The 26,480-nt window shown below is 44.0% G+C and overlaps 1 protein-coding gene across 7 annotated transcripts in view; it reads left to right on the top strand.

Moving 5' to 3' along the window:
• Nucleotides 1-26,480, top strand: part of ACACA (acetyl-CoA carboxylase alpha) — a 334,336-nt gene that overhangs the window by 150,294 nt on the left and 157,562 nt on the right. For 6 of the 7 annotated variants that reach the window (XM_058164167.1, XM_058164172.1, XM_058164169.1 and 3 more), the window contains 4 exons: nt 11,538-11,561; nt 20,743-20,886; nt 22,187-22,283; nt 24,679-24,786. In XM_058164167.1, the coding sequence (XP_058020150.1) occupies nt 11,538-11,561; nt 20,743-20,886; nt 22,187-22,283; nt 24,679-24,786 (373 nt within the window). The remainder of the gene's footprint in view (nt 1-11,537; nt 11,562-20,742; nt 20,887-22,186; nt 22,284-24,678; nt 24,787-26,480) is intronic. The other variant, XM_058164168.1, reaches the window with a different exon arrangement.

The raw sequence follows: 26,480 nt of genomic DNA, 5'->3' as shown, positions 1-26,480 counted from the left end.
AGCCTCCTCACTGTCCGATTCCGCTGCCAGGTCCGCAGGCTGCTGGCAGACCACAACAGGTGATTTTTCAAAAGGCAACTGGATTTTCTTGGTTTTTCTCCTTGAAAACGTTTCGCTTCTCATCCAAGAAGCTTCTTCAGCTCTGACAGGATGGTGGATGGATCCTTCCTTTCCCCGTCATCCAGTCAGAGCTGAAGAAGCTTCTTGGATGTAGAAGCAAAACATCTTCAAAGGAAAAACCAAGGAAGGTCCAGTTGCCTCTTGAAAAAAAAGCACTACTGTGCTTTTGGGACGACTGCACTGTGTCTCTTCCTTCTCTCTGTTTGCATATACTCTGCTCCCCTACTCGAGACCAGGAGCAAATCTTAGCTGCACCTGACGCTTGAACCGCGTAAATTACAACCGGACGTGCTCTGGAGACACCCTGGACTGTACGCTCCGACTGTGCAGCCTCCCAATCACCAATTCTTTCCACGCTGCTGATTCTTCTGAAAAGATTGTCCATTTGCTATCCTACCCGTGTTGCAAATGATACTCAAATGATGTCCCCTTGCTGTGGGGAGGATGGGATGAGTTCATTATTTTCAAACTGACACATCAGAGCAGAAAGAGCAATAGAGAGAGAGAGAGAGAGGCCTGGGCTCATTTCACAGGGAGGCCTGCGAAATACCCAAAGCGTTAGCAAATAAGAGAAGGAAGGAGTGCTTAAGGAGTGTTTGCTTTCTTGAGTTACATATAGGTGGTCCTCGACTTATGGCCACAGTTGAGCCGAAAATCTCTCTGGCTAAGCGAGAGAGTGGCGAAGTGAGCTTCGCCTTATTTTACAACCTTTCTTCCCACAATCGTTAGGTGAGCCGCTGTGGTTGTTGAGTTAATAAGACAGTTGTTCAGTGAATCTGGCTTCCCTGTCGACTTTGCTTGCCAGAAGGTCGCAAAAGGGGGATCACATGACGCCGGAATACTGCGACCATCATAAATATGAGCCAGTGGCCAAACAGCAGAATTCTGATCACATGATCGTGAGGATGCTGCAATGGTCGTAAGTGTGGAAAACAGTCATAAGTCACTTTTTTTAGTGCTGTTGTAATGTCTAACGGTCGCTAAACCAGTAGTTGTAACTCGAGGACTTCCTGTATAATGTAATAAAGGCAAGATAAAAATCTAATGAATTAATGAATAAACTGGGATCTTTGTCCAGGCTGTATTGTGTTTCCATTTTGTTCTGCCTCCATTTGTCTTGCGTTGTTGTCCAGATTTCTGGTTTTGTTTTGCCTTCTGAAAAAGCGAGTCGTGTTATCTTATCAGCAACATAGATGTAATGCAATGTAATCCTAGCTTCCCCATCTAAAAACCATTGGCTTATCTCGGGATCACAAGTCCCATGCTTCCCAACAGGCAGGGTAGCTGAGAATTCTTGGAGTTGCATCCTCATTAACTTGGGGAATATTAGATTGGTGAAATCTAATGTAAAGATTCATGGTCTACAGCAGGGGCAGGGGTGGGATTCAGCCGGTTCGGGCGAACCAGATGCTAATTTTACATCCAGTTCGCCAAACCGGTACTTGCAAGGACTGGCTGGCCCTGCCCACCCTGCCCCTCTCAGAAGTCTCCACGCAGCCCATTTTGGATGCCAGGTAAGTGTAGTGCCCGTACAGAGGCTCTAGAAGGGTGAAGAACTGGCCTCCAGGAAGTTCTGGAAGTCGGAGGGCCTCCGGAGCCCGGGGAGGCCGTCTTCGGCCTCCTGGAGACTCAAAGAAAGCCTCCTGAGCCTGGGGAGGGAGAAAAACTGGCCTCCTGGAAGTTCCGGAAGTCCAGAAACAAGCCTGGAAGTTCTGGAAGTCCGGAAACGAACCTGGGGGAGGCCGTTTCCGCCCTTCCGGGGGCTCAAGGAAAGCCTCCGGAGCTTGGGGAAGGCAAAAATGCCCTCCTCTCACTGTGGTGCAGGAGGCCAAGTAGGCCTAGCCCACTATGGCCACACCTACTCAGCAACGGAGCAGAGAATCAGTTGCTAAACTTTTTGACTCCCACCCCTGAGCAGAGGGTGTCCAAGCTTGGCAAATTTAAGATCTGGGGGTGGCCTATTATATCAGTCACAGAAGTGTTCTCTGGAACTGGGAGATATTTCTGGGTGCCTGTATTATTGCATGTAGTGCTACAAGCGGACCACAGGCTCATCCTTTCCTGCAAATAGATTTTCCTATCCCAAACAAGAATCACAAAATTAATTTGCAAGAAAAGAAAAATCACAAACAGTTCTTCTCTGATTTTAATGTAACTTCTAAACACAGAGACCCCTGCGTACTCTATAGGTAATTGGAATATCATATAGTAGTAATCGTGAGAGGGATCTTGGAGTCCTAGTGGACAACCATTTAGATATGAGCCAGCAGTGTGCAGCAGCTGCCAAAAAAGCCAACACAGTTCTGGGCTGCATAAACAGAGGGATAGAATCAAGATCACGTGAAGTGTTAGTGCCACTTTATAAGGCCTTGGTAAGGCCACACTTGGAATATTGCATTCAGTTTTGGTCGCCACAATGTAAAAAAGATGCTGAGACTCTAGAAAGAGTGCAGAGAAGAGCAAGAAAGATGATTAGGGGACTGGAGGCTAAAACATACAAAGAACGGTTGCAGGAACTCAGTATGTCTAGTTTAATGAAAAGAAGGACCAGGGGAGACATGATAGCAGTTTTCCAATATCTCAGGGGTTGCCACAAAGAAGAGGGAGTCAAACTATTCTCCAAAGCACCAGAGGGTAGAACAAGAAGCAATGGGTGGAAACTAATCAAGGAGAGAAGCAACCTAGAACTAAGGAGAAATTTCCTGACAGTTAGAACAATTAATCAGTGGAACGACTTGCCTGCAGAAGTTGTAAATGCTTCAACAATGGAAATTTTTAAGAAAATGTTGGATAGCCATTTGTCTGAAATGGTGTAGGGTTTCCTGCCTGGGTAGGGGGTTGGACTAGAAGACCTCCAAGGTCCCTTCCAACTCTGATATTATTATTGTTATCATTATCCTGCTGGACATTTCTGTGACTGGCGATCAGACTTTTGAGTAGCTGGAGTCACCAGAAAGCAAAGCTGGTTAGAAGAAGAAAAAAAACAACAACCCAAAAAACGGGGCAAAGACAGAACTAAACAGCGAATTTAATTTAAATTTAAATCTAAGCAATTCAAGGCAAGCCGTTTTATTCTACAATATATGTATTTCATCACGTTCTGCTTTCTGTCACATTACAAATTGCAGCAAAGTCTTGGGGCACCTTAAAGACTAACATTCATTCTTGCATACAGATAGTCCTTGGCTGATGACCGTAATTAAGTCCAACAATGACGATCATAAGTTGTAACGGTCATAAAGTGAGTCATCAAATGGAAATAAACTCTGATTTCTATTTTTTTTAAAAAATTGTAATTTGTGGTCGCTGCACACAGCCATAAATGCCAGCCAGTTGCCAAGTACCCAAAATGCAATCATGGATTGCGGTTCGGAATGATGTCAGAACTTCAGAACCAGATCATATGTATCTTTTGGCTGGGGGCGGGAGCATCCATCATAACTTTGAATGGTTGCTAAGCAACTGGTTGTAAGTCAAGGACCACCTGTATTACAATTGGATGACAGCTTTAGGAACTATGTGGAGCTGCTCTGTTTTTCACCACAAGATCAGGAATTATAACAGAGTTAGAAAGAAGGACCACATTGTCCAGTGAATCTAAAGAGACTTAATGTGTCTAAACTAAAACAAATTTTGATTACATTGAGTAGTTATTTTGGATGCCTTCCATATGTTCGTAAAGAAAATGTTATTCTAGAGTCGTGATGGCTGTTGTGACCTAGGCCCAAATAGGTAGTAATAAACTTAGTTTGTGAAAAAACAAACTTTATTCGAACAGCTGGGAATTACTTCATTCCCAGCATTGTTCAACTGAAAGTAAAACAAATGCCTCCCAACACAAATTCCTCAGTTATCTCACAAACCTTAGTCCAATCAGGCAAACTGCCAAAGGCCCTTCCTGGCAAATGTCCAAAAGCCACAAAAACAAAGACATACACGAAGCAGAGGACGAAGCAGAAGACGCAGCTACAACGTTGTTTTCCGGCAAAGCTGAAACACAGGTGCTGGTCTGTTTTAAGCCTTATGGGAGAGGCCAATCATCTCTTGGCCCTACTCCTCTCTGCTTGAGCTACTCTTGCCTTCTGGCAGCTCTTTTCATGCGTGCATTAGGAACAGGCTCCTCCTGTTCCTCTGCCTCACTACTGTCAGTCTCTGGAGGCTCTGGAGTCTGCACCTCACTTCCCGATGGCCCTGGCCTCACCTCAGCCTCATCGCCTCATCACTGTCTGTTGCCAGCTCCATAGGCTGCTGACGGACCACAACAATGGCAAACCTATGGCACGCGTGCTAGAGTCATGCAGAGCCCTGTTGTGTCCCCCTCCCCCTCCGACGACCCGGTCTAGGAAGTCCGTATCAACCGTGGCCACGAAGCCTCTGCAGCTGTGCCAAATTCCTTTCAGATTTCTCAGGGCAGGCAGGAATCCAAGTTGTGACTTCAGCAAACTAGATGAGACTTTGCTTGACTCAAGGAATGCCAAAAGCATGCCCCTCCCTTCCTTCTGCTGATGTCGCCTCTCAGATCTCCGGAAGCGAGGATCCTCCCACTTTGATTTGTTTTCTGCTGTTTGAGAAAGGGAGGGGTCAGAAGGAGTAGGCCCGAATAATTCCAATCCGTGGCTGATATCCTCTGATGGCTGAGCCACACGCCGAATGAGTGAGGTTTGTTTGTTCATTCCTGACGTCCTGTCCGGGCATGGGGCCAGGGCCGGGGCCTGGAGGCATGACAGGCCGTTCATCTTCCTTATCAGACTCAGAGTCTGATAGCAGACCCGGGACGAGACGGGAGGGGCCCAGCTGAGGAGAGGAGGGAGGATGAGGCACAACAAGCCCTCTCTGTGGGCATGTGCACTGTCAGCAGCTTCTCTCCTGGTGTGCCGACCAGCTGATCTTTAAACCCGAAGACCAGCTGGCCAGTGCACATGCATACGCCAGCCACCTGGTCTTTAGGTTTCCAGCGCTCCGGCATGTGTGAAGACCAGCTGGCCGGGGTTCATGCATGCACTAGAAACCCAAAGACCAGGTGGCCAGTGGCGAGTTTCTGGGGCTCCAGTGCACTTCTTCATGCGGGCACTCACACGCGTTCCGGTTTGGGCACTCTGTGCCGAATAGGTTTGCCATCACTATTCTCAATGGAGAAGGATGGTGAATAGTTAGTTCCCTCATTCCCAGAATTAAAAAGGATATTATGGTACAACCTTTGGAGCTGTTCTCTGTGCGATATGACATAGGTTCTCCTACTTGAACTGTGGGTTGGACTAGAAGACCTCCAAGGTCCCTTCCAACTCCATTATTCTGGTATTCTTATGGCCACTTATTACAGGCACATGTAAAAGACATGTAAGCCTAGGGAAGGTTTTATTTTACGTTATTTATTAGATTTTATTTTGAGCAGCGCTCCCGTTAAATTTTGAGCAATGCTCCCTTGAAAATACAGTTCAGTATTTTATAGGACACAGTCCATATAATCAGATGATGGACACGTCCTTTTCATTCAAGGCCATAAAAATGAATCAGCTGAAATATCCTCTCAAAAGTTCCTTCAGGCTTCCTCACACACTCCTGTTGATTTGGATGGATAAAAACCACGGCCGGCATCGAATACCACGAGAAAGATCCATGTAGACCTTGACTTACGACCACAAACGAGACCCAGATTTCCGCTGCTAAGCAAGACAATGGCTAATGGCTTACGACCTTTCTTGCTCCAATAACTAAGTGAGTCACTGCAGTTGTTAAGTTAGCAACACGGGTGGTTAGGTGAATCTGCCTTCCCTGTTGACTTTGCTTGTTGGAAGGTTGAAAAAGGGGGAGGTCACGTGACCCCGGGATGCTGCAACCGTCACAAATACGAGACAGTTGACAAGTCTCCGAATTTGGTCATGTGACCCTGGGGATGCTGCAGTGTTCATGAGTGTGAAAAAAGCAGTGATGGGATTCAGCGGTTTCGAGCCGGTTCAGGCGAACCGGTAGTTAAATTACTGGCTGGCCCCGCCCCACCCCTTCCAGGAGTCCCCATGCGCCCCATTTTGGCTCCCAGGAGGCTGCATGGAGGCCTACTAGGCCCAAAATGGAGCGCGGGGTGTTGGCGCATCCTCCCTGCGGCTCATTTTTGCTCCCAGGGGGGGCTGCAGAAGGCTGAGTGCCGCCTGTCACACCCCCTGGCCACGCCCACCATGGCCACGCCCACCCAGCTGGTCATTAGGGTAGAGAACCAGTTGTTAAATTATTCGAATCCCACCACTGGTAATAAGTCCCTTTTTTCGGTGTTGTAGTGACTTCGAATTGTCACTAAATGAGCTGTTGTAAGTCGAGGATTACCTGTATATGTGTGTGAGAGCACTTCAAGGAATGTTTCAGGAATATTCTGCCTTGTGGAATCTTAAAAAAGACAGAAAAAATATTTTTTTTTCCCACTGTCCCTGCTCACAATCCAAATCTAAACAAGCAATAAAGATGTTTATTGAGACGTAAGGGCTGTTGAATTTAATTCCAGATAAAATGTTATATAAATGTGCAACCTGGGAATCCTATTTTACACACATACGCGCAGGCACAGACACACACACAAACAGATACACAGACAGATAAACAGAGAGAGAGAGAGATGGGAGGAGAAGTTTAGAAAGGAAAAGAGAGATAGAGGAAGGAAGAGAGGAAGAGAAAGGGGAAGAGAGACAGAGGGGAGAGAGAGAAGAAGAGAGGAGAAGGAAGGAAAAGAAAGTGGGAGAGAGAAAGAGGAAAAAAAGAGAGAGGGAGCAAGAGAGATGAAAAAGAGGAAGAGAAGGGGGAAGAGAGAGAGAGAGGAAGAGAAGGGAAGGAAGGAAAAAAAAGTGGGAGAGTGGGAGAGAGAAGAGGCGAGGTAGCGAGGTAGCGGAAGAAAGAGAGAGGGAGGAAGAGAGATGAAAAAGGAAGAAAAAGGGGAAGACAGAGAAAGAGAGACAGGAGAGAGATAGAGAAAGGAAGAAAGGGGAAGAGAAGAAAAGAAAGGGGGAGAGACGGAGAGGAAGAGGAAGAAAAAGAGAGGGAGGAAGAGAGATGAAAAAGAGGAAGAGAAAGGGGAAGAGAGAAAAAGAGAGACAGGAGAGAGAGGAAGAGGAAGAAAGGGGAAGAGAGAAAAAGAAAAGAGGAGAGAGAGGAAGAGAAAGAGGAAGAAAGAGAGCAAGAGAGATGAAAAAGAGGAACAAAGGGGGAGAGAGAGAGAGAGAGGAAAAAAGGGGAAGAGAGGAAAAGAAAGGGAGAGAGGGAGAGGAAGAGGAAGAAGAGAGGGGGAAGAGAGATGAAAAAGGAAGAAAAAGGGGAAGAGAGAGAAAGAGAGACAGGAGAGAGATAGAGAAAGGAAGAAAGGGGAAGAGAGGAAAAGAAAGGGGGAGAGACGGAGAGGAAGAGGAAGAAAAAGAGAGGGAGGAAGAGAGATGAAAAGAGGAAGAGAAAGGGAAGAGAAAAGAGAGAGAGGAGAGGAAGAGGAAGAAAGGGAAGAGAGAGAAAAGAAAAGAGAGAGAGAGAAGAGAGGAAGAAAGAGAGCAAGAGAGATGAAAAGAGGAACAAAGGGGAGAGAGAGAGAGAGGAAAAAGGGGAAGAGAGGAAAAGAAAGGAGAGAGGAGAGGAAGAGGAAGAGGAAGAAAGGGGAGAGAGAGAGATGAAAAGAGGAAGAGGAAGAAAAGGGAAGAGAGAAGAGAGAGAGAGAGAGATGAAAAGGAAGAGAGGAGAAGGAAGGAAAAAAAGTGGGAGAGTGGGAGAGAGAAAGAGGAAGAAGAGAGAGAGGAAGAGAGAAGAGAGAAAGAGAGGAGGAAGAGAGAGGAAGAGAGGAAAAGAAAGGGGAGAGAGAGAGAGGAAGAGAAGGAAGGAAAAAAAGTGGGAGAGTGGGAGAGAGAAGAGGCGAGGTAGCGAGGTAGCGGAAGAAAGAGAGAGGAGGAAGAGAGATGAAAAGGAAGAAAGGAAGACAGAGAAAGAGAGACAGGAGAGATAGAGAAAGGAAGAAAGGGAAGAGAGAAAAGAAAGGGGAGAGAGAGGAAGAGGAAGAAAGAGAGAGGAGGAAGAGATGAAAAAGAGGAAGAGAAAGGAGAAGAGAAAAAAAGAGAGACAGGAGAAAGAGGAAAAGGAAGAAAGGGGAAGAGAGAAAAAGAAAAGAGGAGAGAGAGGAAGAGAAAGAGGAAGAAAGAGAGAGAGCAAGAGAGATGAAAAAGAGGAACAAAGGGGGAGAGAGAGAGAGAGAGGAAAAAAGGGGAAGAGAGGAAAAGAAAGGGAGAGAGGGAGAGGAAGAGGAAGAAGAGAGGGGGAAGAGAGGAAGCGAAGGGGAAAAGAAAGAGGAAGAAAGCGAGAGTGCTTATTTTAATAATGCAGCTTCTACTCTTCCTAATCACGAACTGCAGGTGAAAAATACAATGTTGGTCGGTGTGCTCAGTGAATTATTTATGTCTCCTGAAAGAACCTGTGAAATAACCAGTTAAATTTAGAAGAATTTAAGCTGAGCTCCGGTTGAGTTTTCGCCATCTTTCATTTTATTCTTGTTGGTGTATAGCGCCGATTGATAATACAATATATGCAATCATGGTTTAGCCAAACCTAAGCCCATTTTTTAGACCTGTAAATTACAGCAATGGAGAAACAGGTTCACTATTTAATATAAACGTGCATCAAACTAAAGACAACATCTGTCTGATATGTCTGGGACTGCATTGATAAACTGAAGTACAGCTTTTTTTTTTCTAATGAAGATGTTCAACTTTGGATCAACCAGTTGACTTCAGTTTATCAATCTATTTATATCTTACATTAAGCTTTGCTTAATGCTACTAGCCAGCCACCATTTGCTGATTACTGTCTACTGACAGTTTTATCAGTATAAAACATTTTAAGATAGGGGCCAAATTCCAGAATTGTACCCAAGCTTAAATTTGCTGAGTTATCAACTCCCTTCAGCAAATGTCTATAGAGATTCTCAATCATCTAGGTCATGGTTATCCCAAAAGTGCTTTTCAAAAGGAAACTGGATTTTTTAAAAAAAAATTCCTTGAAAACATTTTGCTTCTCATCCAGAACTGAAGACGTTTCTTGGATGAGAAGCGAAACAAAGAATAGGAATAGGAATAGGAATAGGAATAGAACTCAATCCTTTATTGGCCAAGTGTGATCACACACACAAGAATTTGTCTTTGGTGCATAAGCTCTCAGTGTACATAAAAGCTATAAGTGATAAATCAGGATCATCATAATCAAAAAATACATTCATCATAAATCGTAAGATACAATACTTAGGGATAGTCATAGGATACTAAATAAGCAATCAGCATAAACCATACTAGGAAACTAAATAAAACAATATAAATCGTAAAGATACAAGCAACAAGGTTATAGTCATAAGTGGCAGGAGATAGGTAATAGGAAGGATGAGAAGAAGAATAGTAATACAGTCTTAGTAAATAGTTTGACAGTGTTGAGGGAATTATTTGTTTAGCAGAGTGATGGCATTTGGGAAAAAACTGTCCTTGTGTGTAATTGTTTTGATGTGCAATGCGCTATAGCATCGTTTTGAGGGTAGAAGTTGAAACAATTTATGTCCAGGATGTGAGGGGTCTGTAGATTTTGCCACAGCCCTTTTTTTGACTCGTGCAGTATACAGGTATACATTTTCAAGGAAAAAGTAAAGAAATCAGTTGCCCTTTAAAAAGCACTTTTGGGGAATCCCTTTAGCAGCAAACTCTCTATAATATTTATGCTATCAATTGATTGGGACCGGTAAGTAGAAAAAATTTGACCTCCCGACTTGCTTCTGTTCATCCTGGCTGAAAAATGAACATAATTAAATAATGTATCTGGCAGTGGGATTAAGTAGTGGGCTAGGGGAAGTGACCTCACTCCTTGTGGCCATAGACTGACTTCTTTTTCTTTTATGATGTGATGGATTTTTTGATGTGGTATATGAAACTCATTACATTCTGCTATTCGCTTCCAAGTGGTGTCCATTGCAACTTCAGGAGTGAAAGACACAGGTTAAATTCCAATCAAACGGATTCATTGCTCATGCGTATGCACAGGAATCTAGTCAACTAATGGTTAGCACTATTTTGGCGCTAGATAATGGTTAACAGAATTCAATTTAGTCCGTTTGTGACTATGTAGAGACTCTAGGCTGATTCCTCTTTTGACTCCACCTCCAGATTCTGTCATTCCTTCTCCTACAGGAGTACATAATATATCTAGATCAGGGGTGTCAAACTCGATTTCATTGAGGGCCGCATCAGGGTAGTGTTTGACGCCTGGGGGTGTGGCCAACCTGACATCCATTTTTGGCTGCGACGGCCTCCTGCAGCCCTCTGCCAATGAAAATGGAGCTTGGGGGCGGTGGGGGGGGCGCAGCCTTCCCGAGCTCCGTTTTTGCTGGCAGAGGCACCACGGGTCGGTTCTTTACTGTTTCCAGGGCGGCCCCGCAGGCTAGATCTAAGCACACCCCTGGACGCCTGGATTTGGCCCGCGGGCTTTGAGTTTGACACCCCTGATCTAGATAGTTGCTCTTTTTGGATGAATATAACTTACACTGAGATAAAGAAGAGGAATTAGATCCAAAAATGGCGTAGAAAGTTAAATTTGCTTTTCTCAGGACCCTAAAATATTACACACAGACACCCACTGCACAGAGGATTCAATGGAGACGATAGTCCTATTGTTTCCATAACATACTTTGTGCCGTATCAATAAGCTTACAAAGAGTTACAATGCCCTAATGCAGTGGTGGGACTTTGGAAGAACCGGTTGTTATCTTTCTGAGCAGTTTGGTGAACTGGTGGTTGGAAGAAGTCATTAGGGCAGAGAACCAGTTGTTAAATTATTTGAATCCCACCACTGCCTTAATGCCATTTTCAAAAGCTGGTTTTCAGTTCATTTTGTTTTACTTAACATTAAAAGGGCAAAATCTCCTACAGTTTGGTAACGTTCCTTCTCAATTTCAGTACAACTTATTTGTAAGTAAGTGTAAGTAAGTAAGTAAGTAAGTGGCGATACAATTGCAAGGTAGTAAATGTATAAAGAATAGTTTGATGACACTTTTCCCCCCAAAAAATGCAGCTAATTTTGTATAATTTTATATGGAATTGTCTTGAGGAAGAACCTCATAACTTAAAAAGTGTCAAGAAAGAAAAAAAAATTTCCGGTTTTCCAAAGCATCTTTTTGCACTTGATTTTTTTCCCCCACGTTTCAGGATATTGATGGATAAGCCCTTTTTTTCTTATGTCCCATGGATGCTGCCAGAAAATAAATATGTTTTTTTTCCCACCTCTACAAATGTAATTCTTACAGCTTCTGCTTTGCACACTGGCTTAAATGACAGTTCTGATTATTTTTTTTAAAATTATTGATTTATTCATTTTAATGATGGCTTCCACTAACCAATCTTTAACTAACTGTGGTTGTTTAATTACAGAGGGAACATTCCCACGCTCAACAGGTACGGTAATTCTCCTTTTTAGCTCTTTTAAAAAGTAGCTAGTTGTCAGAAGAATGTGTAGTTTTAACACAATTTTTTAAAAAAAGGATTGGGTTATTAACAACCTAACTTTATTTATTTATTTATTTTGGAAATCTGGGTTCCCGCTCAAAACTATACCAATCTCTAATCCTTATTTTCAGGGTTTGTTTTTAATGTTTTCCTTTGTTCCCCTTTGAATGTTTCTGTGTTTTTTCTTCTCTTTATCCTTTCTTTTGGCATGCTATTAAAAATTAACCTCACTAGCGCATAAGACTTACTTTACCTTCCTTAAAATCCTGTTCCAGATCTTGAAGCAAAAATTGGTCATTTTTCCTTCCTCCCTTTCTTTTCCCTTGGGTAGCGAAGATGGACCCCAGCTGGCCCACTCACCAATCGGGATTTAAAGCAGAATGAGTAACTTTACTCCAAGTGGTGTTTTTTTTTTAAAAAAATACACAGGTAGTCCTCAACTTATGACCACAATTGAGCCCAACATTTCTGTTGCTAAGCGAGATAGTTGTTCAAGGAGTTTTGCCCCATTTTACGACTTTCCTGGCCACAGTGGTTAAGTGAATCGCTGCCGTTGTTAAGTGATTAACACGGTCGTTAAGTGAGTGTTTCTTTCCCAGTTGACTTTGCTTGTCGGAAGGTCACAAAAAGGGGATCGCATGATCCTGGGACACTGCCACCGTCATAACTGTGAGTCAGTTGCCAAAAACGTCTGGATTTTGATCACGGGGATGCTGCAACAGTCGCGTGAAAAACCGTCTTTTTTCCCCCGCAGTGCTGTCGTAACTTTGAATGGTTACTAAATGAACTGTTGTAAGTTGAGGACTACCTGTATATTGGGAAAAAATAACAATTCTCCAGGTTTTCTGGCTATTGACCCATATCACAAACTAGTGAATGTCAAATTTTCCAGCTGGGGAAGGTTCTGAATGGAGATGCCTTAACCTTTTCATTTGCCTACACCCTAAATCAGGGGTCTCCAATCTTGGCAACTTTAAGCCTGGTGGACTTCAATTCCCAGAATTCCCCAGCCAGCTTTGCTGGCTGGGGAATTCTGGGAGTTGAAGTCCGCCAGGCTTAAAGTTGCCAAGATTGGAGACCCCTGCCCTAAATCTTATTTTAGGGAAGAGGTAGCAGAATATCCTTGTCAGCTCACCTGTGAGTAGAAGGGATGTCGTGTCTTCACTTACCTGGCCTTCCCTGAGAAAGCCGCCATTAGCTTCTCTCAGACAAACGCCGAGTCCAGTTTTCAAAAATGCCCAGGGGAAGAAAAGTTTTACAAAATATTTGAATTCAAACACTGGGGGCGGGGGGGTGGAGTGGAAACCCTTTGTTTGTGAAAAGTATTTGGAACTCACATCCCCGAAGGAACTGGTGCTTAATACCCCAGGTCCTAAAGAAATAAAATTTATTACTGGATGGTGACCATAAATTGGGGTTTGAAGACTAGCACGCACCCTTTTACAGCAGGGGGGAAGCAAATGGAGGTTGCCCCCCACTCTCCCCCCACGGCAAGAAAAAGAGCAGGATTTTTAAAATCCCTTTGGGCTACAGATCCATTTGAAAGTCTTCGAGAAACCTACGAAACCCCTTAGCATAAACCTTATTTAAATGCATGAAATAAAATGCATAGATGTACATCACGCTGTAAAAGTTGCTCAGATTCGGCTATCAAAAAATATTTTAAAAAGAGAATGTGTTAAGCCTGCCAGAGTCACCTTGCGAGGGTGGCATAAAATTTGTCTAAATAAAAAATAAATAAATAATCTCAAATTACTTCAAATAGAGAGATTTTGTTAAAGATAACGAGCATTTTTGGAGGCCAGGCAACGAAATAAGGCCATACTTGCATGGGTTGCTGGCTGAAAAACTAAATTTAGGGAAAAGGAAGTTTTTTCCCCATCCAAGGTCAGATGACTCCTAAACTCTTATCTATAGACATCAAAGTGATCTGTGGACTCGAATTAAGAACCCTGTTCTAGTCCATCATGTGTGAAAATGATTTTGGGATGGGGACGGCCCGGTTAATGGTTTCTAGCGGTACTTTGGGTTTTTCCCCCACTTGTTAAATCTTCCACCAGTAACTCCAGTTGGCTGAGGGGTGTATTCTCTCCAGTAGGAATGCCTTGGCAGAGATAACTTTCCTCTGCCTTAAATTAACTTTTTTTTTTTAATGCCAACAATTCATTACGGCGTTCCAGGGAGGATGGGTTGGGTGGGTGGAAAGTGGTTGGCTGAGAACATAATTATTATATAGTCATTTGTCAGGAAAGACATACAGCCTCTCACTCCAAAGAGAATGTATTTGCTTAGCCGTCTTCCAGAACAGTGGTGTTGTTTTCTTTCCCCGTGTCGTTTCTTTCCTTTAAATGCAATTTTGCAAATATGGCTTTAAGGCAAATTGGAGAGGGTGGGTAGAGATAAGCGGGAACTCACTGGCTCATTCTATATTCGGGGCCTATTTCTCACTAAAGTAGTAATCACTGCACCATTGGAGGCAAGAGATAGAAGGCCAACTTGACAGCCTCTTTCTATGTCAGAAGGAAATACGTCACACTTCACAAGCTAGAATGCTCTGGACAAGTCTATCTATTTTTTTTCCTTAACCACCCAGTGTGTTAAGACTTTTTTATAGGTAGGGATTTTTTTTTTAATCCACACAACAAAGAATTCGATCATTACCTCCGAGGTGAAGTGATGGGGTTCTTTGTAGAAGGATTTGAACCTTTGGACTACAATCTTCTGCTTTCTGTTTGTGAGGGACTCATCCTGTAACATCCATTGATGTCACTATTTTCTTGAAGGGCCCAGGGGAAAAGTTCTAGTTTCACACAAACGGATGCACACAACCACCTGCTGTCTGGAAATTCCCTTGCCATTGACCAGGGAGGGGGTCTCCAAAGTTGGCAACTTTAAGACTTGTGGACTTCCAACTCCCAGAATTCCGGAAATCGAATTCCGTAAGTCTTAAAAGCTGCCAAGTTTGAAGAGCCCTGCCACAAACAAGAGATACTTTCTACAAATCAGCCAGGGATCGGCTGCTGTTGTGATAGGTCAAATTCACCACCAGTGGCTGGTGTGTGGACTGGTGTACGGAATGCCTTCTTCTGAATCAAAATGCTCACCAGATGTTGAGAATGATATCTAGGGGTGCGGGGTATCAGTCAGTATCTGGAATGCCACACTGTTGAATCAGCTATTTCAGCTGGCCGTGTTGCGGGAGAGAGATGACGAGATGGGTAGACATAAGTCAAGGCAAGCCATCAGTTGGTGTTATGTCCTCCTTGCCTCCGTCCGAACGATGGCTTAATTAGCCGGCTCTTATCAGCTCTGGCAGCAAAAGAGCCAGCGTCTGCAAAGAGCCCTCGTTGGCTGCCAAGACGCTGGTGAGTCACAACCTTCAGCTCTAGTCAATCTGTGGATTTGCCTGATACAAAGAGACACACCAGCTCCGGCTGCCATTTATATCCTGTGGGGTATGGCTCCATGACTCAGCACTTCCTAGGCCTGCCCCTCCCCTGCTTCTGTTGTTCTCTTCTCTCCTGCCTGGGATTGAGCCAAGCCTGATTGCTATCAGCTGGGTCTGCAGGCGTGGCGTGGGGGGGGAAGAGTCAGGAGAAGGAGGCCTCATTATCTCTTTCACTTGGCCTGCTTCTGGCTCCTGGAGCTGATCCAGGGAGGCCGGTGCTTCCGAGGTAAGTCCTGATAGCCCTTCTCACTCACTTTCCAAGTCACTTTCTGGCAGCAGGCCCAGCTCCAAGGCACTTTCAGGCATGGGGCCAGGTTCGGGGGCGGGAGCCACAACAGTTGGCTTCCAGATGTTGACTCGTGAGTCCTTCCATGATGACCAACAGTAAAGTCACCTAGCACTTGTTCCTCGGTACCAGGTAGTTGCTCTCCATTGGAGAAGTGATGGGTTCATCTGACCCATTGCTTGAAGAAGAAATACGCTATGCAGGGGTGTCCATGGCTACCAAACGAACACACAGGGTTATACATGCATACACCCGAATCAATTTTAACACTAACCAAGTTTAGCATGGTTGTGTGACTACTATTCCTAAGCCTGGAATTGACCTGGTTAGGTGTGTTGCATAAACATAACCTCTAGGTGACTTTCAGAGAGATGCTCACAATAACGACTCGCCCACCTGTTTGAACGCCACCTCTTGCCAATTCACGACATGGGTAGTCCTCAACTTACAACCACAATTTTCTGTTGCTAAGCAAGGAAGGCACTTGTTAACTGAGTTGCACCCCATTTGATCAGGTTTTTGTCACCGTCTTAAGCGAACCACTGCAGTTGTTAAGCGAAACGTGTAGTGGTTCAGCAAATCTGGCTTCCCCGATTGACTTGGCTTGTCAGAAGTGGGCTGGGAAGGTTACAAATGGTGATCATAGGACCCGGGGGCTATGCAACTGTCACAGATACATGCCAGTTGCCAAGTGTCTGGATTTTGATCACGTGACCCTAGGGATGCTGCAATGGTTGGTTGCAAGTGTGAAAACAGATCACGAAACACTTTTTTTCAGTGCTGTTGTAACTTCAAATGGTCACTGAATGGATGGTTGTAAGTCGAGGACTACCTGCATTTCAGAAAAGCATAACTCAGAACATTTCTGAGCCTGTTCTGTTGATGCGGATAGACGGGCACTGAAATCCAGCATAAAGGTTATGCCCAGCTGGCACAGTGGAACAACACCCATTATTAGAGATTTCCTAAACATATTTCAACATGCCGTTGTGTATTTGTGTTGATGTATATATCCATGGCCTTTGTTCAAAGAAAACTTACTAACTCTTCAGAAACTAAACTTAGCTCTCTGTGTATAGGGGTGTGTTTGTGTATATCTGTGTGTTCTTAATTTGCAAATGCTAATATCTGTCTATCATCTGCTTTTGTCTGCCAGAGCAATGTATAGCTTAACCGTTGAAAACGTAGTTTGGGAATAGTCAAGATATAAATTGTTCCATAATGTATGTGGTTTTTTAAAACAACAACAACAACAACAGTGGAACAGGAGAGAGAATGCCTTCCGGGGTTTCTTTTAGTCTATGCTGTTTTTATTTTAATTATTTGTCAAAGTAAAATTACAAATTCGATGAAGCAAAATGAAAAAAAAAACCAACAACACTAAAATGTGACAGGGACGATAGCCGCGCTAGTGCACTTACACACCCTTAGGAAACCCCTAAAATATGGAGAAAGATCCACAGAAGTTAATTTAGAATTAAAAATTGTGGAAGTTAGTAGCTGAGACAACTGAATCAGATAAGATACCCCAGACTTTGACAGCTCCATAATTCTGCATGAAATTTGTAACATCAGGGTCCTGATGTTGGGACTCACAAAATGAATTACAAATTAAAATAGCCTTTAGTGAAAATTACACTTCTGCCTTCTACTGATCAAGTTATTTTAGCAAATTCCACCACCCAGCCTCAGTACTTCCACCTGCAAAATGGGTTTAATATAATACACTAGAAAAGTTACAGTTCTGCAATGCAGGTGAAGTACTTGGAAACCCCTTTCCAGATGCCAAGGGGCTAAGGGAAGTTGGGATTCTTGGCTCAGTGTAACCCCATTAACAAAGCTCTCTGGAAAGCCAGGAATCTTAGATTAGCTCATCACCAATTTTGCTCCCTTTTCATTTCAAGCAGATAATAATTATTTCAGAAAACCAATTTCGTTGTATACATGATGTACAATGACAATAAAGGCAATTATTATTACTAAAAGGAGATTTAAGAATCTGCAGGACTGCAGACTGAAAAAATCCAGCCTTGTGGAATTAAATTCCTGACCTTTTAAAGACTGGCTCAGATTTTTTTTTTAAAAAGGTAGAAATAAATAAACAAACAAACAAACAAATAGCTAGTTAGCTAGCCACATGGACAAACTCAAGCCCAGTTTATTCCAATGAACAACTGTGAATGCCTTTACATGTCCAAAACTCAAAGATCAAACTGTGGAGTCCTCATCTATTCATTATGATAATTATTTTTAAGTGCCACAAATATATGTGAGGCATTATGTAAGAAAGGAGAAAAAAATGCAACAGCCCATTCCAAAGATTGGTGTAGTCTAAAATATTTGCTCGTGGTTTGCAAATCTTGGTGAAATTTCAAATCCTAGAATGCCAGTTATAACAGAGACCTTCGAAGTCTCAATCTAACATCTTATCCAGGACTCAATTTTGTATGGCTGTGCATCTCACATTCCTGACTCACGACAATTAAAAACAACAACATCAGAAACAAAATTACAGATTCATAATAACATGCAAACATACCGTGTTTCCCCAAAAATAAGACATCCCCTGATAATAAGCTCAATCGGGTTTTTAAACCCATGTGCTAAAATACGTCCCCCGAAAATAAGCCTTCCCCTAAAATATTTAAACTTATGCACAGCTGTTCCCCGCCATTTCCTCTGGTTAGGATTAGGGAGACAGAACTGGAAATCAGGTAAGATGGCAGGAGCCCCGTCTTGCTACACACACCCCAAAATAATAAGACCTTCCCAAAAATAAAGCCAAGCGCTTATTTCAGGGTTCAAAACACATGGTCTTATTTTCAGGGAAACACGGTATTAACCATGATTAAAACCACAATGAAACTAATAGCTCTCATAGTCAAGAAATTCCTCCTTCTTTAGAGTTGGGATCGCCTATGCAAAGCCCCTGCTGTGCTATAGATTAGGGGTCTCCAACCTTGGTCACTAAGACTTGTGGACTTCAACTCCCTGAGTTCCTCAGCCAGCTGGCTGAGGAATTCTGGGAGTTGAAGTTCACAAGTCTTAAAGTGACCAAGGTTGGAGACCCCTGCTATAGATAATACATTCAAACCTTCCCTTCAACAGCCTTGCAAAGTATTGGAAGGATCTTCCCATAAAATATAAGTCTTTGCATGCCACCCTAAAGCTCATAATTTCCATTGTGTCTGTTCAACTGTTTAGCTGGCCAAACCCAATTCCTGTAATTTTTGCTTTTAACCTATACATTTTTTTAAAGAAAAAAAATCAAAGGTAGAAGCTCCGTTGATAGTAATCTGTACTAGTAGTTGCCTTGGTAGTTTTGATGGGGATGTGGTTTCCTCCATGGGGTGGAAACTACACCCCCACCAAAATTGGCAGGGCAAACTATTGCATGCAGTAGAAACAGACAGCAAACTCCACACTCCCTCATCCTGATGATGTTATCTAGTTGGGTAATGAGATGCCTGCAAGCTCCCACCAAGGAGCTTGCAAGCTCTGAGTCACCAAGCTCATCAAGAGACCATCAAGGGTTCTGCATTTCTGCCATGAGCCACATATATTCTCTTTATCAGACTCTTTTCCTTACTAGGAAAGTAGTTCTTCGTACACTATGTCCATGGGCTTTTGATACGTTCATGGTTAGCGTGTCATGCTAACCCATAAAATAATCTGAAAAGGTGCAAACCCAGTCTTGACACACTATAGGCCGGATTCATTCGGCCCAAAAGGTCACATGACTCAGAGGAGAATGACTAATATTAAATGAAGCACAGGTAGCCCTCAATGTACAACCACGATTGGTACCCAGAATCTCGGTTGCTAAGCAAGCCAGTTGTTGAAAGAGCTACACTCAATTTTGCACCTTTTTTTTTTTTTTGGCCGTTTATCACTGCAGTTATTGCATGAATCATGAATCTGACTTCCCTCATTGATCATGCTGGTCGGCTGGAAAGATCGCATACGGGGATCAGATGACCCTGGGATGCTGCAACCCTCATCCCAGGGTTGGTGAGGGTTGTTGTGGTCCACAAACTCCGTGAAGCAACCTTGTTCTATCAGCTCAGCCACTTGCGCCAGCTGTAGAGAGGGACTTCAATCCTCGATCCATCTTGCAAGCCGCGTGGCCCAAGAAACACATCAAGAGCCATGTGTTGATAACCACAATGCAGGGATTTGCCATCCTTCCCCTGATCTTTTTTGGGTGTTTGCTCAGGACCTTAAGTGGCAAACCGACAATGCTTTGTTCTAGTTCACAGAAATCTAATTCTAACGTTTAAAAAAAACTGGAAAAGTTATAACAAGTATAAAACAAATTATTCTCACTCCTATTTTGATCTACTTTGAGGTTTCGGGGACCACTGAAGCTCCTTTGAAACTCATTTTCAGTTCCGCTTAAAGCTGTTTAAAACCTGGTTACCAAGTTCCTCAACTGACTATCCAGGTTTCCACACACACACCCTCCAAGAACGTTGGAGGTCACCGAGCAGCACATTCAGTGCATTGAAGCACATTGTCTTCAAATTCTGGTGGAGCTATTCTTTTAATTTGGGCCTCTTGGTTTTGTAGTACAGCCAGGGGTGGGCTGCTAGGGGTTCGCAGGGGTTCGGGAGAACCTCTAGCTAAGATTCTGTGCGGTTTGGAGAACCCCCAAATCCCACTCCTGGCTGGCCCTGCCAACCCCACCCTGCCCATCCTAGAAGTCCCGACGTGGCCTGTTTTGGATGCAGGTTAGTGCAGGGCATTCGCGGAGGCTTGGGGAGGGCGAAAAACAGAGAGCCTCCAGAGCCTGGGGAGGCCGTTTTTGCCCTCCCGGAGGCTCGAGAAAAGCCTCCACAGCCTAGGGAGGGCAAAAGCACACACACACCGCCGTGGTGCAGGAGACCGACTAGGCCATGGTCACACCCACCCAGCAACCGGGCAGAGAATCCCTTGCTAACATTTTTGAAGCCCCCCCCCCAGTACAGCTCTCTAAGTGGTTCTCTAAGTGGTGGGAACAATTTAGGCCCCTCTTGTTTTGAATTCAGCCCGGTTCAGAGTTGAGGAAGTGGGCAGGATGAGGACAGGGCCTGAACCAACCAAACAGCAAACCTTCCAAACCCGCAACCTGCAGATTTAATTTTGAACAACCATGCAGATTGCCTTAGGAAACTAGAGCCAACCTCATGGTAAGCTTCAATCCACTCCTATCCAATTTTGTGTGCTTCTTTCTTTTGAACTTCTATATGCCAAACCAAGTGAGGTTTTCTCCTTTATTTTTTACTGACACCCCACCGAAAGTGAGTCTCTTAACTAGTTTCGTGAGCTCTTTGGTTTCTCCTGGCCCCTTCTTTTTGTGCCCCGTCTGTCCTCTGCTGGTCTCCTAATACGTCCTGTGATTTGAACCTGCTGTTTAGAATGTCCTTCTCGTCTAACCTTAACCATTACGGGATGGTCCACGTGGCCAGCGTGAGCGACGTTCTCCTGGACAATTCTTTCACCCCACCGTGCCAGCGCATGGGAGGCATGGTTTCCTTCCGAACCTTTGAAGACTTCGTCCGGTAAGCAATGGGGCAGAACCAAAGCTAGGACAGGATTGCTTGTTTTCCATCGCTTCTCCTCTTCCTCCTCCTCCTCTTCTTCCTCCTCCTCCTCCTCCTCCTTCGTCTTCCTCCTCCTCCTCCTCCTTCGTCTTCCTCCTCCTCCTTCCTCCTCCTTCTTCTTTCTCTTCCTCCTCCTCCTCCACCACCTCCTCCTCCTCCTCTTCTTCTTCTTCCTCCTCTTCTCTCTTCTTCCCCTTCTCTCTTCTCTTTCTGCAGCGCACAAACCCCCAAGTTAAGCTATGTATCAAAAAGGGTAATTTGAAGGCCGGGTTGGAAGGGTAGGAGGAAAAAAATAGCATACGGGTGAAGGGATCTGGGGCAAAGGTCTGTTGAACTTCTTAGGAAAGAGATGTTTGTTTAACTTTGAAAGTCTATGGAGATTCTTGGTCATCCAGATCATGGTTGTCCCAAAGGAGTTTTTTCAAAAGACAATGGGACTTCCTTGGGTTTTTTTTCCCTGAAGATGTTTTGCTTCTCATCCAGTTCATGAAGAAGTGAAGAAGCTTCTTAGATGAGAAGCGAAACGTCTTCAAGCAAAAACCAAGGAAGTCCAATTTGCCTTTTGAAAAAGCACCTTTGGGTTAGGGATGAAATCCAGCAGGTTCTGACAGGTTCTGGAGAACCGGTAGCGGAAATTTGGAGTAGTTCGGAGAACTGGCAAATGCCACCTCTGGCTGGCCCTAGAGTGGGGTGGGAATGGGGATTTTGTAATATCCTTTCCCTGTCACGCCCACCAAGCCACACCACACCACCAAGCCATGCCCACAGAACCGGTAGTAAAAAAAATTTGGATTTTACCACTGCTTTGGGTTTAACTTTGAAGTTGTCTGCTTCGTCTGGGTGAAGGAAGGGACCAGCCTATGCAATTTGTCGTCATGTAGCTCAGTGTTTCTCAGCTTTGGAGACTATAAGATGTGTGGACTTCAACTCCCAGAATTCTGGAGTCAGCAATGCTGGCAATGAGGAATTCTGGGAGTTGAAGTCCTTCTTAAAGCCACCAAGATTGAGAAACGCTTGCAATGTTAAGCAACTTTGTCCCAAACCAACAATCCTTTTCTCCCTTTCCTATTCGTTACACTTTTCGATATTGTGCCTTGACGTCAGAAATATTGCAGGATATTGTGGACCAGAGAAAGCAGATGAGCTGGGTGGGACAAGTTTGAGGCAATGAAATGGACTGCTTGGGAATATTTTAAAATGTTGGATTGCTGTTTGACGTTTAGATGATGGCTGATCTTTTGCTTATGTCCTGCTTCAGACTATTTGACGAGATTATGGGATGCTTTTGCGACTCTCCGCCTCCAAGCCCCACCTTCCCAGAATCAGGACACCCATCCCTGTATGATGAAGACAAGGTACAGTCGTCTATTCTGACTGGGTTTGACAGTAGAGGCAGCTTCTTGAGTTGAATGGAGGGGGATGAATTAAGGCAGCTGTGGAGAAAATGATACGTGCAAGCATATGGATGCAGTTCATTAAAGCAGCTGCATCTTTTGGGGGGTTTTTGCAACACATTTGACTACCAATGGAAGAGAATACTTGTAGCTCAGGGTTGAAATGCGGGGTCTTTGATGCTGTCTGAGCTTGGTTGGGTGCTTTCTTGCAGACTTTTTATTACCCTTTTTTTGTCTTTTAATGACGCCCGTAATCCCTTGTGGGGTAAAGTCAGGGCAACTGAATGAAGCTGTTTACTGGCCGGATGCCCTTTCTGTCGCCAATGTGGAGTTTGCAGCTGATATGTTCTCATTGTGCCCAGAGAAATATCTGCTCCTACCTAGGATCGAACTGACAGCCTCCTGATTGTGAGGCAAGAGCTCCACCTCTAGGCCACCACACCACTCTCGTTTTGTTATCCTTGCACTGATATCTAGTCGGGTAATGAAATGCTGCAAGAAAACAACCAGCCAAGCTCAAAGGGTACAAAGGACCCCACATTTCAACCGTGCATTACAAATATTCTCTTCTGTTGGTAGCATACATGGGCATCAAATGCTTCAGAAAGCAGACAAATGAGAGAATTTTGCACGTAGGCAAACCTCAGCAGAGCACTGATGATGTTACCTAGCTGGGTAACGAAATGTCTGCAAGATAACAACCAAGCTGAGAGAGCTCCAAAGACACCAGATTTGCACATGAGGGAGGCACTGTCCTAATTTATAGTATTCCTTGTTTCTGATGATGGTAGAATCTTATTGGTTCCTTCCAGATCCATGAGAAATGTAATCTGAGTCACGCAAAATTATACAAGGCCTATTCTTAGCTTAAAGGTTGGAAAACCTTTCAGGCATTAGATTTTATTTATTTATTTTATTTATTTTATTTTATTTAAATTTTTATACCGCCCTTTTCCCGAAGGACTCAGGGCGGTGTACAGCCAAAGATAAAAACAGCAAGTATACAAAGTTAAAATATCAATTTAAAATACCTATTCCACAATGGCCGAATTAAAACCGTCAAATTGACCTAACCTAAAATACCCCATATAAAATTACAAAGAATTAAAACTTTAAAATTTAGAATTTAAGAAATCAGTCCAATCCCGCTTGAATAAATAAATGAGTTTTTAATTCCCGGCGAAAGGCCCGAAGGTCAGATATTTGGCGCAAACTGGGGGGAAGGTCGTTCCAGAGCGTAGGTGCTCCAACAGAGAAGGCCCTCCCCCTGGGGGCCGCCAGCCGGCATTGCTTGGCGGACGGCACCCTGAGGAGACCCTCTCTGTGAGAGCGTACGGGTCGATGGGAGGCATAAGGTAACAGCAGGCGGTCCCGTAAGTACCCGGGCCCTAAGCCATGGAGATGCTATTGTGTGAAGATGTGCGATGACATAGTCCCAGTTTTGGGGTGGGGGAAATGACCCCGTACCTTGCAAGACTATCCTATTTCTTGAGAAATGGAAATCCCATATAACAATGTCCACATTTGGTGACTTTTTCTGTAAGAAACAAATTTAAAATTGCACAATTTTAAGATTTAATTATTTAACTATTTGTCTTTTTATACTGTATAAGCCATCCCAGAGTTGCCTTATAGCGGGGGGATGGATGGCATAAACATTTAATAAATTAAAAAAAATAGACAATGCCAGGAATCTTATGAGATTTTGGCCATACATTTATTGCATTTTTGATAGCTGTCAATGGATGCTATGAAAGAGCTCTGGTAGTGCAGTGGTTAAAGTGCAGTATTGCAGGCAAACTCTGCCCACAGCCTTAAGTTCAGTTCTGACAAGGCTCAAGGTCGACTTAGCTTTCCATCCTTCCAAAGTAGGTAAAATGAGGATCCAGATTGTTGTGGGCGATACGCTGACTCTGTAAACCGCTTAGAGACGGCTGTGAAGCAGCATATAAGTTTAAGTGCTATTGCTATTGCTCCCTTAATGTCTTAAGCATTCATGCAAATAATTTTTCTACATTGTAAACTGCCCAGAGAAGTGCCGTGAAGTACTATGGGGTGGTATATAAGCCTAATTGCTATTGCTATTACTATGTCTAGCTGGATCACTAATGCTCAAACGCGACACACCAATGTATTGGTGATTCTTGGCAATTTTTAAAAGCAGTTAAGTTACAGAATTTAGAAGGACGCCTTGTTCCCGTCTAAAGCACGAACGGCCATTTTTCCAAAAATCCTGAAGGGTACAAGAGAATCTCCATTCCACCTGCAAATGTTATGCAGCCCTTGATTTATTACTGCGTTTTCTCTCTCTCTCCCCCACCCCAATTCACTTTTCTGATTTTTCTTTGAACCATAGAGCGCTCGAGATGAACCTATTCACATCCTGAATGTCGCCATTAAGACGGATTGTGATATCGACGATGAAGGTCTCGCTGCCATGTTCAGGGAATTCACGCAGAGCAAGGTGAGCCTGGATGCCATTCTCTAGTTATTTGTTTTTTCTTCATTTGTTTAGCAAAGTGGAATGCGGATTCTATCCGTCATTGCTACAGTTTTCCTCCTTTTTTTTTTTTTTTTTGAGCTGTTCGCTTATCTTTAAGGACAAGTGTCAAGTCCTTGGGACAATGGCCTCTTTTTTTTTTATTATTATTATTCTGGAATGGTCCCTGATAGCACTATAGAAAATAATAACATGGCTGAGCAGCTCTCTTGTCTGAGCTATTTGTAAATAATTGTAGAAGTCACCCAGCAGTATCACTTCACAACTGAAGAAGGGTGCCATCTGATTAGATCTTAAAAGGTAGAGTCTCACTTTTTCTCATTTTTTTTTAACTCTGCCAGGAGAAAAAACAACCTTCATACCAAGATCAACCGTTGCTTTTCGTATCAAGGGGACGGGGCAAATTAGACTTCTTTGGAGACCCCATTCTTGGTCTATTTAATATAATATATAATATAATATAACAACAGAGTTGGAAGGGACCTTGGAGGCCTTCTAGTCCAACCCCCTGCCCAGGCAGGAAACCCTACACCATCTCAGACAGATGGTTATCCAACATTTTCTTAAAAATTTCCAGTGTTGGAGCATTCACAACTTCTGCAGGCAAGTCGTTCCACTGATTAATTGTTCTAACTGTCAGGAAATTTCTCCTTAGTTCTAAGTTGCTTCTTAGTTCTAAGTTGCTTCTTTCTTTGATCAGTTTCCACCCATTGCTTCTTGTTCTACCCTCAGGTGCTTTGGAGAACAGCCCGACTCCCTCTTCTTTGTGGCAGCCCCTGAGATATTGAAACACTGCTATCATGTCTCCCCTAGTCCTTCTTTTTATTAAACTAGACATACCGAGTTCCTGAAACCGTTCTTCATATGTTTTAGCCTCCAATCCCCTAATCATCTTTGTTGCTCTTCTCTTTGTTGCTCTTCTCTTTGTTGCTCTTCTATTTACACCAGGGGTGTCAAACTCAATTTCATTGAGGGCCGCATCAGGGTTGTGTTTGACTTCGGGGGGCCGGGGTGGACGTGGCCAGCTTGACATCACTCTTTGTCGGGGTGCCTGTGGTTGCCTGAGTGCTCTGCCAGTGAAAACAGGCTCCCAAGCTCCGTTTTCAGCTGCAACGGCCTCCTGTAACCCTCTGGCAGCGAATCCGGAGCTCAGGAGGGCTGCCCGCGGCCCTCGCGAGCTTTGTTTTTGCTGGCAGAGGCACCACAGGCCAGTCCTCTGCTGTTTCCGGAGTGGCCCCATGGGCCAGATCTAAGCACCCCATGGGCCGAATCCAGCCCCAGGGCCTTGAGTTTCACACCCCTGGTTTAGACAAAATACAGGTAATCCTCGACTTAGGAGAACAGTTGAGCCCCGAATTTCTGTTGCTAAGCGAGACAGTTGTTAAATAAATTTTGCCATATTTTACGATCTTTCCTGCCACAGTTATTAAGTGAATCACTGCGGTTGTTAAATTAGTAACACGGTTGTTAAGTGAATCGGGCTTCCCCGTTGACTTCCCCGTTGATCAGAAGGTCGCACCAGGTGATCGCATGACCCCTGGGACACTGCAACCGTCATAAATATGAATCCGTGGCCAAGCACCTGAATTTTGATGATGTGAACCATGGGAGTGGCGCAACCGCCGTAAATCTGAGAATGGTCAGGAGTCAATTTTTTT

The sequence above is a fragment of the Ahaetulla prasina genome, chromosome 1, assembly GCF_028640845.1.
Source record: "Ahaetulla prasina isolate Xishuangbanna chromosome 1, ASM2864084v1, whole genome shotgun sequence".
Classification (NCBI taxonomy): domain Eukaryota; kingdom Metazoa; phylum Chordata; class Lepidosauria; order Squamata; family Colubridae; genus Ahaetulla; species Ahaetulla prasina.
The sequence above is the reverse complement of the archived record's forward strand: the minus strand, read 5'-3'. Positions and strand labels throughout refer to the sequence as shown.